The sequence below is a fragment of the Triticum dicoccoides genome, chromosome 2A (assembly GCF_002162155.2).
Source record: "Triticum dicoccoides isolate Atlit2015 ecotype Zavitan chromosome 2A, WEW_v2.0, whole genome shotgun sequence".
Taxonomy (NCBI): domain Eukaryota; kingdom Viridiplantae; phylum Streptophyta; class Magnoliopsida; order Poales; family Poaceae; genus Triticum; species Triticum dicoccoides.
Genome location: NC_041382.1, coordinates 435,891,274 through 435,908,139, shown reverse-complemented (window position 1 = coordinate 435,908,139; position 16,866 = coordinate 435,891,274). Strand labels below are relative to the sequence as shown.

The 16,866-nt window shown below is 46.0% G+C and overlaps 1 protein-coding gene across 1 annotated transcript in view; it reads right to left on the bottom strand.

The window, feature by feature from the left end:
* Nucleotides 1-13,321: 13,321 nt before the first annotated feature.
* Nucleotides 13,322-16,866, bottom strand: part of LOC119354818 (transmembrane protein 184 homolog DDB_G0279555-like) — a 10,108-nt gene continuing 6,563 nt past the window's right edge. Inside the window, exons 2-5 of the mRNA XM_037621563.1 lie at nucleotides 15,448-15,734; nucleotides 15,237-15,359; nucleotides 14,411-14,701; nucleotides 13,322-13,790 (exon numbers count right to left, since the gene is read on the bottom strand). Of these exons, the coding sequence (XP_037477460.1) occupies nucleotides 13,587-13,790; nucleotides 14,411-14,701; nucleotides 15,237-15,359; nucleotides 15,448-15,734 (905 nt within the window). The 3' untranslated portion in view covers nucleotides 13,322-13,586. The remainder of the gene's footprint in view (nucleotides 13,791-14,410; nucleotides 14,702-15,236; nucleotides 15,360-15,447; nucleotides 15,735-16,866) is intronic.

The following is a 16,866-nucleotide window of genomic DNA, read 5'->3' as shown; positions in this document are numbered from 1 at the left end:
GGTCCTAATGGAAACTAAGGGATATTAAGGCCTCCTTTTAATAGAGTACCGGAACAAAGCATTAGCAGATAGTGAATACATGAACTCCTCAAACTATGATCATCACCGATAAGTATCCCGACTATTGTCACTTCGGGGTTAACGGATCATAACACATAATAGGTGACTATAGACTTGCAAGATAGGATCAAGAACTCTCATATATTGATGAAAACATAATAGGTTCAGATCTGAAATCATGGCACTCGGGCCCTACTGACAAGCATTAAGCATAGCAAAGTCATAGCAACATCAATCTCAGAACATAGTGGATACTAGGGATCAAACCCTAACAAAACTAACTCGATTACATGATAGATCTCATCCAACCCGTCACCGTCCAGCAAGCCTACGATGGAATTACTCACGCACGGTGGTGAGCATCATGAAATTGGTGATGGAGGATGGTTTATGATGACGATGGCGACGGATTCCCCTCTCCGGAGCCCCGAACGGACTCCAGATCAGCCCTCCCGAGAGGTTTTAGGGCTTGGCAGCGGCTCCGTATCGTAAAACGTGATGAATCCTTCTCTTTGATTTTTTTTCTCCCCGAAACACAATATATAGAGTTGGAGTTGGAGTCGGAGAGGCACCAGGGGGGCCACGAGGTAGGGGGCGCGCCCCCCACCCTCGTGGACAGGTGGTGGGCCCCCTGGCCTTCATCTTTTCCAGGTATTTTTTATGTTTTCCAAAAAGTTGCTCCGTGAAGTTTCAGGTCATTCCGAGAACGTATGTTTCTGCACATAAATAACACCATGGTGATTCTGCTAAAAACAGCGTCAGTCCGGGTTAGTTCCATTCAAATCATGCAAGTTAGAGTCCAAAACAAGGGCAAAAGTGTTTGGAAAAGTAGATACAATGGAGACGTATCATCGAGCATGTCGTTAAGTCCTCGAAAGTGGCTATGAAGTGGGTGGTGGGTGGGACGTAAAATTCCCCGCTCTCAGCCCCTAGTCCACGCTGGGCATAGTTCGGACGTTGCTCCTCTGTAATGATGAGGGATCGCATTAAGTCCAGAGCCTCGCTTAAAGGCGAGGTTCGGTCAGGGAGAAGAGAGATCATGGAGTGTGGCAAGAAGAGAACTCTTTGGCCGAGCTCGCACGATGATGACTCCGAGGGTTCGGGGCCAGCATTCGGAGAGGAGTCCAGCTTCGTGATGATTGCGGGTGATACTGCTTCCTCCGGCTCTCCCGTACCAGGCTTAATAGTAGCAGAGAGTCCAACGGGCTCGGGAATCCCGTCTTCGGACCTAGGGACGTGCTCTGGATTTAAGGCCATAGCAAAGGTTGGGGTCGCGAACCCTTGGAAGATCAAGTCTCCTCGGATATCAGCGACATAATCCAGATTTCCAAAACTAATCTGGTGACCTGGGGCATAGTTGTCGATTTGCTCTAGATGGCCAAGCGAGTTGGCCCGCAGTGTGAGGCCACCGAACACAAAGATCTGGCCGGGGAGAAAGACCTCCCTCAGGGCCACTTTGTTGTAGATGACTGATGGAGCCATCGAACCTTCTGGCGACAACACAATAGAACTCTCAATGAAAGCACCAATGTTGGTGTCAAAACCGGCAGATCTCGGGATGGGGGTCCCGAACTGTGCGTCTAAGGATTGATGGTCATAGGAGACAAGGGACACGATGTTTTACCCAGGTTCGGGCCCTCTTGATGGAGGTAATACCCTACGTACTGCTTTGATTGACTTTGATGAGTACAGGGGTTACAAGAGTTGATCTACCACAAGATCGTAATGGCTAAACCCTAATTGTCTAGCCTATATGATTATGATTGCCTCTATGGACTAAACCCTCCAATTTATATAGACACCAGAGGGGGCTAGGGTTATACAGAACTTGTTTACAGAGAAAGGAATATTCACATCCGCACGCTAAGCTTGCCTTCCATGCCAAGGAGAGTCCCATCCGGACACGGGAGGAAGTATTCTGTCTTGTATTTCCATGGCCCATTAGTCTGGCCCATGTCACATAGCCCGGACGCCCGAGGACCCCTTAATCCAGGACTCCCTCATCGAGGACCTCCATGTAAGCGGAGCGGCGCCGAAATCAATGAGCTGTTGAAAAACTGGGAATAGTGCCCCGCGCCGGGAAAGACAATGAAAAAGGTGCCGGAGCCGCTGCTGAAGGTATGGAAGACGAGGTCTGTGTTCTAGGACTTGGAGTACTGGCACAAACTCGACACACCTCATTGCCTTGATCGAATGCATATCTATAAGAATGTCCTTGAGATCTTGCTCGCGACACTGATGAACATGCCGGATAAGACCAAGGATGGGCCGAAGGCAAGAAAAGACTTGCAAAATTTGAATATCAGGGAAGATCTGCACATGCCGCCCCCTAAAAAGACAGACAAGACAGAGACGGAGACAGAGGCGCGGGAGAAGAAGGGCAAGAAAGTAAAGGAAGAGGATTATTGCCCCCCTTCTTGCTTCACCTTAAGTCAGGCTGAGATCGATCGATTCTTTAAGTGCCTTACCGGAGTCAAAGTTAGTTCCGGTTACTGTGGCAAGATAAGTAGATATCTAGACACAGATAAGAAAAGGTTCAGCGGGATGAACTCCCATGACTGTCATGTGATGATGACACAGATACTACATGTTGCCCTTAGAGGGATAATGGACAAGCACGTCCGTGACACGCTTATTGGTCTCTGCAACTTTTTTGACGTCATCTCTCGAAAGTCGATCAATGTGAAGCAGCTCCGCAGGCTACAGGAAGAGATTGTTGTGATACTGAATGAGCTTGAGATGTACTTCCCGCCCGCGTTCTTTGACGTCATGGTGCATCTGTGTGTCCATATTGTGGACGACATAATAGATCTGGGGTTGTCATTCCTGCACAACATGATGCCATTTGAGAGGATGAATGGGATCATCAAAGGATTCGTTCGTAACATGTCCCGTACGGATGGAAGCATCGTCCAGGGCTATCTGACACAAGAGTGCATCTTTTTCTACGAGAATTTTCTATATGGTGCAGACCAGCCGCCTGGTGTTGGTGTTGGTTTGCCTGTTAACAAGCACGATGGGAGACTCGAAGGAGAAGGTCACTCCAACGATCGCAGGGAACTGCATGTGGCATACTCAGATAGACGCAACGACTTTGACAGAGCAAACTTGGTAGTGCTACGACACCTAGACGAGGTAGATCCTTTCATGGCACTACACAAAGAAATTATCGCAAAGAAGTATCGTGACCGGGGGGTATGCAGGACGAACGCTGAAGTTACTAGAGAGCACAACTCCACTTTCCTACATTGGTTCAAAGAGCATATTATTGCTAATCCCCCGGAGGAGGGCTCTAAGGATGGATTGCTCATATACGCCTTAGCACATGGCCCCTTGCCGAACCTCGTCACCTATCAGGCATATGATATCAACGGATACACGTTCTACACAGAGGCCAAAGATATGGACAGTGATGATTAGAACTCAGGAGTGACGATGGAATGCATGACCGGCAGCGACCACAACGCAACTAAGAGATTTTACAGAAGGGTCGAGGAGATCTGGGAGCTTGACTACTCTGAACTGCACAACACGACGATGTTCCGTGTCAGATGGGCTAAGAATGTCAAAAGAGAAAACTGGTATTTCACTACCATGACTATACCCAACGCCAAGAGCGCTACCGTGAATGCTATCGCAAAAAATGAGCCACGGGTACACGCTAAGCACGTGACACAATGCTTCTTCATAACCGACCCACGCAATCCCAGCCGTGTTGTCATGAGGAGAGGCAAAAGAAACATCATTGGAATGGATGGAGTCGCCAACAAAGAAGACTACGATCAATACGGCAACCTAATGAGGGAAGATGACGATGACGATGAAGTATACGTCAAAAGAAGAATCAATACTACATTACCTAAGAAAAATCGCACTCCATGGAAACGCAAAAGTCACAATGAGGGGCTCAATTATTCTTCAACAAATAAGAAGGGAAAGAAGCTCACTAAAAACAAAAACGTCAACGCTGAGGAACCTAATGTTATCGGTCAAATGATGTAATATATATGTACCTATTTTGTATACACACTTAGCCATTATGCATGGGTCCAATGATGTAATATATATGTTCCTATTTTGTATACATACTTAACCGTCAAATGATGCAATATATATCACCTTCCCTTCGTTCACTGATCTCAGAAAAAAAAGTGAGAGAAAATAAAGGAAAAAGAAAATAGAAGAAAACAAACAGGAAAACTGCTATAGGTACTGGTAATAGCAGTAGCGCTTTTCTGAAAAATAGCTACAGGTAGTCAAGGTAGCAGTAGCGTTCACCGCTATAGCTACCGACCCCGACCCCGACCCCGGCCCCAGCGCTCGACCCCGACTCCGACCCTGGCCCCGATCCCGACCCCGACCCCTCCCAACTTCAGCCGTCGTTGGGCCTGCACCCTCTGTAAGCCCCCACCGCTCCTCCTCTCTCTGCTAGCTAGGGTTCTTTGGTTAATTTACTTAGGTTTTAGTTAGGGCAGTAGGTTAATTAGGTTATCTATTTAGTTATGAATTTAGCTAGGTTTTTTAGTTTAAGTAATTGTTTCTATTTAAATTTTATAGTGCTAGTTAGTTAATTAGAATTAGTATTTTTAAAAACAGAATTAGTTTAAGCAATTGTCCAAATCAACATCCCTTGTTAAAGCAAATTAGTTTAAGCAAATTTGAATTTTACTTTCAAATATTGTTATGACTTCTTGCATTTTTCTTCAAGTTCTATATTTTTCTTCCTTTTATATGCAAATTTGAAGTGGACATGTGATATGTGGACATGTGATGTTTTGGACATGTCATATTTTGAATTTGGATATGTCATTTGGACATGTGATGTTTTGGACATGTCATATCTGGAAAATGATGATTATGTGCAGGGTAAATAATCCGAGTGGCCTATGTTACGCCGGAATGTTGATTCATTTCCGTTCTGGTGAATTTCAGGCGCTCGACATGTCCATTTTTTAGCGAAGGTCATGCCGAAATTTTCCATGAATTTTGGCATGACCTGTGCTAGATAGTATGCATATCGAGTGTCGGGAGTTGCTGGGAAACGGCATTCCAGCAAACATAGATCTTTCTTATGTCATTTCCCTTTTTATTTCATAGTTTTAGAATTAAACAAGGAGACTTAATCATAGGAAAGATGTCGAACAACGAAGAAACCGGGCCTTCTGACCAAGATGCAGACGAGATGGATTATGATGGTGAACAAGAGTACCTCGACTATTTGTCTGCTGAGCACAATCAAGGTTTGCAGGTCGGCCTCGATGATGGTACTGACATCGACATCGACACCGACGGCGTCGGCACCGATGGCGGCGCCGAGACCGGCGGGGGAGGTACCGGTGGGGAAGATACCGGCGGGGAAGGTACCGGCGCTGATGCCGCTACCGAAAAGAAGAAGCAGAAGAAGCAGAGGATACGAAAACCTAACAAACTAGGCATTGGACAACTGGTGATCACAAAGATGGCACCTGGCAAGTTTGAGCCATTAGAGTCGGAAGAACCTCGCAAGTGCTATGGGAACCAAGTAGGATGCATCCTACAGGAATGCGCGAGCATCAACGATGATGACTTAAGGAGTAAAGAACATTTGAGGCAGTTGCTCCTGACGAAGTTGCACAAGAGATTCAAGTTCCCCGACCGGGATGATAACATAGAACAACCGTGGGATGATCCGAAGATGAAAAAGATTAACAATCACTCCATGGGCATGTTCAGCAATGATTTGGCCTCCTGGAAAGGGAGGGTGAAACAAGCTATTGAGGCTAAGGAACCCCTGTCCAAGATTTTGGAGGAAAATCCGACACTTACGGAAGAGTAGTTCAAAAAGTTCAAGGATACTTATGCTACCGAGGCAACCAAGGCTAAGGCTGCGAAATTCAAGAGCCTTCAGCAAATGAACACGGGAAAGCATTGCCTGAAAAGTTGTGGCTACCTCGGTAAAAGGCCCATATGGGATAAGGAGGACGCGAAACGTGAAGCCGCGGGTCTCCCAGACCCCTTCACAAAGTTCACCAACCCCTTGGAGCGTGACTTCATCAGGGCCCGCTACAAGTGGGACAAGGAAAAGAAGGTTTTTTACACGGACCAGATCACGAGGAAATTGATTAGACTACTAGTAATTATTCTTTTACCACCTTACATTTAGCTCCAGATCTAGTCGACTATACATTCGTAAATGGTTCATGTTCCTTCTGCAGGAGAAGCAACACCAGCTTGCAGCCGAAAGCCCTACTTCTCCGATGAGGCCCAAGTGGGACACCCCTATCAACCGGGCCTTGAACGAACTTAAGGGACTCCCTTTGGGACATCGGCCGCAATATGGTCATGTGCACGGCGCCAGAGACGGCGCCACGTGGAAGATGTTTTACAACGAGGGCCCGGAGGCCAAGAAGCAGAAAAGGAAGTTTAGTTAGGCGGACATCGACGAGAAGGTGAAGCTTGCGTTCGAACAAAAAGCAGATGAGGACGCAAAAAAAGCAGAGGAGAAAAATGAGTTGCTACAGCAGGCAGTCAATGCCGTTGTAACTGCCTGCAGAAATGATTTTGCTACTAACTTGGTCCCGTCTATCATCAACTAGATCAAGGAAAGTCCAGACAAGAACGTACATGATTTCCCATTGCCCAGTTTCGTCGCGAGCAACTCCGTGAACAACAACACCACCGCACCATCACTTGCTCACGCAAGCGGGCCTCCTCTCGCACCCGCACCTGCTCATAGCAGCTCGTCCTTAGTCTTTGGCGCGCTAGGCAGGCCTTCGTGTTTGGTTGAGCTCGACGCCCTCACGGTAATTACATGTCGCACGAACATATATATCTAGAATATTCCATTTCCGTTGCCTTTCGGATGTTTAACGCTGCAGACATGTGTTTGCAGGCCGACAAAACCCCGTGCACCGTACTCTACTTGATCAAAGGCCAGAAGGTGGACGTGGGAAAGGGGTGATAACGAAGCCCTTGGATCTCATGTTCCACAACCAGCTGATGCCCGCTGGGCACTTCAGGGTTACCTTGTCGAGTGTGACATCGGGGCACGAGGATTTGCCTCCTCCATTACGCCTAGGGGGAGACGACGACAAGATCCCGCCGCGGATTGGAAGCTGCAAGGGTTGGGTGCTGCTATGGCCGAAGAATCTTCTTCGTCTAGAGTCGGCCGAGAGCACACCAATAACCACACATCAACAAGCATGTATGGAGACCACCACCCCACCTACGCAATTACCAGCTCTTGTAGTGCCGGGTGAGAGCGGCGAACGACATGATGAAGGGGATGCAATAGTACTAGCTGATGTAATCGATCCCGTAGAACAGAGAATGGATGATGAGACGGAGGAGACGGAGGACCCAATGGGTTTCTTCAATACAAACGCGTATGAGGGTGACTTAGATATGATGAGTCAACCATATGACGAATCAGGCTATCAGCATGCTAATGAGGATATGGATGATCTGCCAGGGCAAGAACGTCGTAGTAGGGATTGCAAGAAGTCTCTCTTCATGAAATCCTCACAGGACACGCCTGAAGATGCCGCCTCAACACAGGCTCAACTAGCTGGGGGGTCGTACAGTGCCTAGCCCGGCAACACTGGGGCAGGGGTTAAAGAAGGGTATGGAAGGTGTGCCCAAGAAAAAGGAGAGGAAGAGACCGGGGAAGATAGCTGCCTCCAAACAAGCCAGAGCACATAGCAGCTAGACGGTGGATTCTGAAGAGCGTGTACCCGTGAAAGGTGCGACCATATTCCATCTCATGCGCGAGCCGATGCTACCGTCAAAACCGCTAGAGGCACTATCAGGGGATCTCAGGAGACTGCACGACCATGTGCTGTTGACTGAGAAAAGCCTACTAGCCTCGAAGGATCCAAGATATCCGATATACGTAGCTCATGAGCCTGAGAGGAAGTGCTACGTCGACACACGGCCCACGGAGGTGTTCTTCATGCGGTTTGACCATATGTTTGAGATGTTTCTGACAAGGCGGCTCGATTTTACAATCGTCCACCTTTTTGTGCTACATATGAGCTCCGTCATGAAGAGAGAAGAAGTCTCGCAAATCTGTGTTGCAGATCCGTACTACATGCACGAGTCTTTCTTAAGTCTCGGCTACTTTGAGCGTGATACTGCTAGGGACTACCTCCAAAACTTCATGGTACAGAATAAGGACCAGGAAATTGTCCCCCTGCCTTATCATCCAAAGTAAGTCAGTTCCGGACAACCCTTTCGTACATTTCAATCATTCCTTCTCGTTCATATGGAGAATAATTTGAGGTGTCTTTTCCCCGCAGCAACGGGTGCGCCGTGCTTATCGTTCTTTACCCGCGAGTCTCCCACGCCGTGTATTTCGACCCTACCAGAGACTACGAAAATAAGGACTACACCCACATAATGAATATTCTAGATGACGCTCTCCAAGGCTTTAGCATTAGGGGTGGCCACCTGCAGATCAGGAAACAAAGGAACAAGAAGTTGGGTTTCTCACATAAAACTAACTTTTGATGCATCCATGTCCCAAAACCAAGCAAGAAAGATGGATTCTACCTCCTCCATCTCATGATTGAGTCCAACACGGATCACCAAAAGCTTCGTATGACAACCAGAAATGATGATCATATCCGCAAATGGGTTGAATCTCATGGAGAAGCGGATTATAAACTTAGAGATGACTTCTTTCGCATCCAAAGGGACATTGCGACGATCATCATGAAAGAAGTCGTCGATGAGAAGGGGATGTTCCACCACGGCCCTATATCGCAAGCTGACGTCCGAACTCACATAGGCATGCAATGTCATGACCTCACGCCGTTCAAGAAGCTAGGGTCCATCCTTGATGATATGGAAGGATGGAACTTCTAGTGATTTACGATGCCGGTGACGATGATATGTGTCGGTTGAACTTGTATACTTTCTGTAGCGATTAAACTTTGTGATGTCCGCGGTCCCTGCTGAACTTGCGTAACACTACTTTGTTAGTTTGGGTACGATGACATGCTTACCTCTAGTTAATTAGTTTGCGTACTATATGTTGCATCTAGTTGCTAACCCTTCGTTTTCGTGTTGCTCTGGTATATTTTGTTGCATATGATCGTACATTCTCTTGATGAAGATGCATCTCTAACAGGTACCTAGATTCTTGATGGCGAAGCAGTGCTATGTCATGTACGAAGGGAAGGTTCCTGGAGTGTACGACGAGTGGTATGAGTGTCAGGCGCAAGTGGAGGGGGTCTCGGGAGCCAGACATAAAGGATTCAAAAGCGAACAAGAAGCACAAGCTAGTTACTTGAGGTTCATGCTAGCGCGAGAGAGGCCTCATAACCGCCGCCTCATGTACTGCATAGTTCCGCTATCACTCATAGTGATAGCACTTCTTGCGTATATCATTGTTTAGATGGATGACGTTGTAATTGCAAGTATTCGAGACTTGCATGTATCGCTATTTTCGAGATGATGACGAGAGACCACTTTGTGTTGGATGATGATTAAGATGAGACTATTTGTATATATATGCTATGGTTACATTTGTGGTCCCGCAGCCATTTGTATGTGTAAGATGATGACATTTGTATGTGCTAAAGATTCTTGTATAAAGCCTGTTCAAATACAAAACAAATATGCAGAAAAAAAAACTAATAAAATTAGCAGTAGCGGGTGGAGAAAAGTTAGCAGCAGCGTGCCGCTAGCAGTAGCGCGGCCTAATTAAGTGCGCTAGAGCTATTAGCAGTAGCACGCTTCCGTATTGCTCGCTGCTGCTACGCTTGCATAGCATTAGCGCGGGCGAACACGCGTTGCTGCTACAGGTTAGCTGTAGCGTCGTATCAGTAGCGCGGGTCCCCGCGCTACTGCTATACCTAAAACCCACGCTGCTGCTAGGCTTTTCCCTAGTAGTGGTTGTAGCACTTTCGTGTGATAAATAGTGTCGAACCCACAAAGAGCTAATAGGAAGACACTATCAACCCCGCAACTATGTTGTCTACGTAGCTACATTCGCACCCAAACCTTAGTTCAGAAATAGCGGGATGATAATAAACGGGGGTTTTAACTAGACTACAAAGTATGAGAGAAAATATACTAAACTAGAACACAAAGTAGAAGGGATTGTACGTGTATGATTGCATAGAGCAAAAGGCGGTATCCAGGCTTTCGGTCTCACTAGTACTAGAGGAGCGTCTTAGTGGCATACAAGTATTATAAACTACTAAACGTTCTCCTAGGGTTTGCATCCACAGGGCTGTCAATAATACACAATGGAATCAAAGGATCATGAAGTTCATCTATCTACACCGTGTAAGTGCATGTAACATACATGCAACGCGAAAGAGAGTAAATACTAAACTAAGCTACAAAGAATAGTTGTGCTTACTAGATCATACCTCAACCTAGAAACGAATTAATTACTCCAACATAGATGAACGGCACACAAAGAGGAATGATTTATTGTTGCCATCAACATGTTTAATCTTACAAAATACAAGTACGAGGATGGAGATGGAGATGGCCACCGGCGCGCCCGGCCTATGGCCGGCGCCTGGTGATGGTGGCGGCGCCTCCTTCTCCTCCTCTCGCGTGGCCTTCATGGTGATGGTGATGGAGAGAGAGAGAGAGAGAGAGAGAGAGAGAGAGAGAGAGAGAGAGAGAGAGAGAGAGAGAGGCCTCCCACAGGTGAGATGGGAGAGCCTCCCGGCGGCCATGTGGACTTGTGTGGGAATGAGGATGATGGTTACAATGGCTAGGGTTGGAGCTCTTCATATACGAGGCCCCCTCGGGGGTCTTCTCCATTGATGTAGCATCCTCCCTTTTATCCAAGGATTCTAGGGGAGTCAAATCTACGCTCAAAGGATGCCTTATCTGCCAAGGATACCATGGAAACAAACCGGGATGGAATTGGAGCAAGATCGGCAATACGAAGCTGTGTGGAGATTGTACGAGCGGCTTTGCTCGCATGGAAGGGTGCCATACGTTCTCTATTCCGGGAGCACTTTCGTATTTTGGTTGTCATTCCTTCATATGAACTCTGATTTTGACGTTCTTGGGCTCGTTGGATTGGTAGAGAAAAGCCCGATGTGTATGGGGCCCTGGATCTTCAATATGGGCACCTTAATAAATGTCAAAACATCAAAATACTTCATAGGGCCTTCATCTGGTGCCTGGAACTTCTTAGGTTTGACTCTCAACTTGGTTATTTTGATGTGCCAAGTCCATGAAGATGCCAATACACCTACAAAGACCACGATAGCGTTGGTAGGACGAATAGGGTAGATGTGTGTATACGTGGTACGCACGCACGGAGCCCTGGGCATGCACGTACGAGCGCATACACCGTAGCCGTATTTATGCGTGCGTACGGTACAGGGCGATGTCCGGGCAAGGTCCTCAGCCGCACGCGCGCGTGGCCGGGTGAAAATGGATCGGGTCCGGCTGATAAAACCCGCAGGAAGGCGTAAAGACCAACGCGCGGAATAGGTCAGGGTTTTTTGTTTTTTGCGTACAGTGTGCCAGTGTGCGTACGGCCTGGCTAGGGAGTGGTACAGTACAGTACCAGCCAGCGAGTCGGAGTCTATTGGCGGTGGGCACGGGAGAGAGAGAGGGAGACCAGCGACCAACCAGGCCTCGGGTCTGGGCTGAGCTCTAGCTAGGCCTAGGCCTAGGCGTAGGCCTGCGGTTGCACGTGATCCAAGGCCGCTTTGTCAGTCGCTCGCTCGCTCGCTGCGATCACTCACCGACTGAATAAAGTTGCTCTGCTGCCACAAGTGAAAGGCCTTCATATACTCTTCGCTTCGACTCTCACCTCACCTCACACAAACACGCTCTCGAGATTTTTTCTGCCATGCATGATCGCCCCTCTCTCTCTCTCTCTCTCTACATCTTTTTCCCACTGCCCTCTCGGTGTCAGTCACTGTGCGATCCGGGGGGCCCTGGATCGATCGATGGCCTGCCTCCGCGTGCAGACAAGGTTCCCAGTTACGATCCTCAGCACCTTTTTTTTGGTGAGTGCGATATGGTGGTGTCTGGCGTGGCGTGGCATGCGCCAGTGCACCATCCTTAACACCGTGTATGTCTCGCGAAAATAATGATGCTCCAAATCCTACCCCGTCCCAAAAAGAAAACGAAAAAAAAAATCTGTGTTTATGGTGAAATTTTCAGGCAGCGGGCATAGTGGTAATTTCCACCAATTCTCAGCCTCCAGTTGCTTTTGAGTGGCACCACTTCTTTTTTTCGAATAGGAGGCATACCCTAGCCTCTGCATCTCTTGATGCACACAGTCATTTATTAAAATTAAGTTACTTCTACTCTTTGGAGCAGTAGATATACAGTAATAATGGAAGAGGGCAAGAGGGGAAAAATACTTACTGGAGTGTGGAGTCTACAGGAGACTGGGTGCGTAGGCTAGGACAAGAGGAGAGATGAGACTTGTGACCATGGTTAAAAGCTGGGGTAGCATAGCTGATGAAAAAGGTCACGGGACAAAGGGGCCGTACTAGGAATCTACAGGAGTTGCACATGACCCCACGTACACGTACACCACACACACCAGTCAGTGGCCGTGCCCACCATGCCACTGTGTGCGGTCCGCTCCCCTTTCAGGTACCACCTATACAGTAGACAGACTGGACCCCAACCAATCACTTCCATGTTCCACTCTCTTTTCGCTCCTCCTTTTTCTCTTCACTTCTCTTTCGCACTCTCACAACATACTATGCGAGTGATCCATCCAAACCACACCGCAACATACTCTCTGCAAAACCACGAGCACCAGGGAGCTCCTTTTCAAAATAGTACAATTTTCCACAACGTGAGAAAAATCGAAATATCCTGTCAACACTCGTACACATGTTGTATATCACGTATGTGCAAAATTTCTTAACAACATACTCCCTCAGTTTCTAAATGTAAATCTTTTTAGAGATTCTAATTTGAACTATCTATATAGAAATTTTCAGGCAGCGGGCATAGTGGTATTTTCCACCAATTCTCAGCCTCCAGTTGCTTCATATGTACTAGTTCATATTGAAATCTCTAAAAAGACTTACTCCCTCCGTCCCATAATATAACGCTCTTATATTATGGATGGAGTATTTAGAAATGGAGGAAGTACTTTCACACAAGGCATACAAAAGAAAAGACAAATATGTATTTCTAAAATGCCTTCTCAACTTTTTAAAATTTAAAGCACCAAGCTCCTTGGAGCTCGGTCACCAAAAGTCCACACTCCTGAAAAAAAAACACCTTATGTAGTGCTGCGTTAAGTTCAGCAAACAACATGGACACACCATGATTTCAACACGAAACCAACATTTATTCAGGACTCCACTTCGGAGCGGAAAAAACTCCAAAATTCTCCTTATTCGGGCATTACATAGTTTCACAGCGCAGATAACGGTGGCATTCCTCTATGTTCCTGATCATCTCGTTTTTCTAATGTTCAACGTATAACGGCTCACTCTACACGTGCCCATAAGGAAGTACTCATGTCTATAACATATCCCCAGCACATACACACAAAACCATACAAGAACAAGCTGCTTATGTTGCTTGGCGGGTCATTCATTCTTCTTCTCGAATTTTGCCTTGTCAGCGCCACTGTACGGAGCAACGTGATACGCGTACTGCTGGAGAACTGAGAAAATGACCATTTCCAGGATAATCAACACATTCTGGATTGCCTCCTGGATGTGCTCCACGTCCAGCCAGAAATGGTGAGATTGAATAACCCCTACACCAGCCAAAACATCCAACGCACAGCCCTGCAAAAACACAATACCATTCAAGATTCAGGAGTTTGATCATATTTCATTTGATAGAGAAAGTAACTGTGTTACAAAATGGAACAGGTGTTGTATTCGGATACTGCTTTTAATTCCCTACAGTGAACAAGTGCATGTTAGAATGTTGCGTGAAGCATCCATAGACAATAGGGTTCACTCACAGCTCACAATAAAAGTCCACAGAAAATCTCTACTGCAACGAAGTTGTGCGTTAAAAAGGTGAACCAGTTAACTGATTTATACTCGTAAACATTTACGGCAAGGCATGGGAAACTAAACTGCAGATGAAACTCCTAGATTGATAATCATCAGCTATAACAAAATAAGGTGATTAAATACCATGCAGAGCAAAATCCAAAGAGTGAGTGAGAGAAGAAGCTTTGCGCAAAATCATCACAAATATGGAAGGAACATAAGGTCTAAACTATCAATCAACATTACTAAACCAATATCGCTTCCTCAGCCAAATGTTCAGACGCAATAATTAAGACAAACTGGTGTACATTACATCAATAGCATTCAGATACACAGAAAACTAACCCCAAAGATATTTATAAGAAAATTAAGTCTTTCCAGCCAGCAGAGGATGTGATTTTTACCTGCCAGAAAGAGAAGAAGACTATCCCTTTGATGCACAAGAACTTAGCAAGAGGCTTGTGAGGTGCCAGCTCCTTAGCAAACAAGTGATAGAATATGACCAAGGCATATAATGCCATGGAGACTGAAAAGTTAAGTATAATTGTGAAGGTCCAGCTGACCCAGCTGGGGTACAACCCAAGCAGCTGAAGTGCAACAATCAGAATGGAGCATACTGGCCTAACAACAACAAATTGCCAGGTCCAGTACTTCAGAAGCTTAAGTGTCTTGTGCTCCAACCGAACATTACGGGGCTGCCAAAGTGAAGCATATAGGTTACTTTCAGTACACACAAAGTAAAACTACTGGACAAGGTGTAAAGCCTAAATCAACAGTATTGCCAATAGCTTCCAGATTACATATGCCAGTTATAGGTGCAAATATGCAATTATGGACAAATGATGCAAAGGAAGGTTCAGAAGACAACAACATTCAAATGCATATAGGAAAATTTAGTGAACAACACATGAAGAAATGGAGGTTAAAATCATAATTTAAGCATGCATGACTACACATAGGTACATGCTTCAATTAAACAGATATTACCAACTGAATTAGTACTTTGTGGATGGAATATATAAACCTTTCTGTTAACACCATGAATCCTTTGAATATTATTGAGTAATACAGCATCCTTCAGATATGGTAAGGCTCAGTATGGGTATGCACCTAGGACCCCTTATTAATTTGTCATTAATAGTGCAGGTTGCATTACAAAAATTCAAGAGCAGATTACCGGAACACTCATCAAATATTCTATAAGTGTATAGAAGGGTGTAAGAAAGATACCAGGAAAAGAGAAACAGGGAAAGAATGATGAAGCACCCTCCCTTTGATTTCATCAGGTACAATGTTTCTACTGATAGATATATTTAAGTAGCTGTACATCAATGCCAGAAACTTAGCAATAACCTGCAGAATTGAAATAAAAAATAGAAGGAAAAGTGAGTGAAATCACAAACTTCAGGTGAAAAAATGCCATCAACCTAAGAGGACTCACCAGTGCTTCATAGCATTCTTTAACAGACTCCAAGCATGTAAAAAATGTTTTGCTTCCCTTAATATCCAGAAGACCAGCAAAGGAAGTTATAGCATACAATGGAGGCATCAGCACTATAATGAGTATAGCCTTCTGCTCTTTGGGATTTTTCCAATAGAAAAGATGCTGTGATACCAGCTGTACTGTGAAATGCATAGACAACATTACACAACAAGCTGCTCCAAGGAGGGTAAGAGTTGGAGGATCCATTTTCGTAAGATCCATCCCCGGGAACATCGACATAGTGCCTGAAGATATTGATACCCATATTAATTCATCAGTGATATGAACTTAAGCTAATGATTATTCAAAAATACATAGCATGAGAACAACAAAACACCAAGATCATTCCATTTGTATGATCATTTTTTGAACGCAAGTTGGGTTCTAGGTTCATACTCTAAACTGCTTCACATAATAATGTTTCTGTGATTAAGTTTGGTTGGCGAGGCATTTTTTAACTCCATTTTCATAAGCATGGAAGCAAACATAAAGCAGAACACAATGAACACATAACTCAAAACGTAATGAGCCGATATTCAAATTATCTTATGCCATACTAACAAATGCATAGCAAGATATGTCAAGAGATTTTCTACACTAATGAAAGCAGGTCAAGATATTCCTCAAAGAACTTCCACCATGTGCAGTAATTACATCACCAACCCAGTGATTACAGGTAGGTGGACTGAACTGTCAGTTGATTGGTATGAAACAACAAAAAAGAAGGCACCAGGTGGGAATGAAATACCTTGCAATTGTGATATTTTTATTGATGAAAGTTCTCTGGAAAATGAGCAAATAAAGAACGGACACTTTATGATACTATTATTCATTTCCAGTATTAATATTTTGATAATGGACGCTTCTATTTATAGAAGGGGAGCCTCGGCGCAGCGGTAAATCTGTTGCCTGGTGACCATGAGGTCACGGGTTCGAGTCCTGGAAACAGCCTCTTGCAGAAATGTAGGGAAAGGCTGCGTACTATCGACCCAAAGTGGTCGGACCCTGCGGAAGCAGGAGCTACGTGCACCGGGCTGCCCTTTTTTATGCTTCTATTTATCTAATCCCCGCGTCAAGCCAATACAACCACACAAGACTTTAAACAGACATGTCGCTCCCGCGGGCGACTCCGGGAGCCAACCCTAGCACCGCCTCTTCTCGACCCCCACCCCAGCCTCTTTCTCCCGCGTGCTGGAGGTGTATGTTGCGGGGCGCGACCTCCCGCGGCGACGGCGTCTGGCCCTCCCCTCGACGGCCTGGCGTCCCGGTGGTGTTGCTCCCCCTCCCTGCAGCAGCTCGTGGGGTTCCTGGGTGGGGTGGGGGGGGCGTGTGGGTGGTGGCGGGGCAGCCGGCGGGGCGCAACCTCCCGCGGCGACA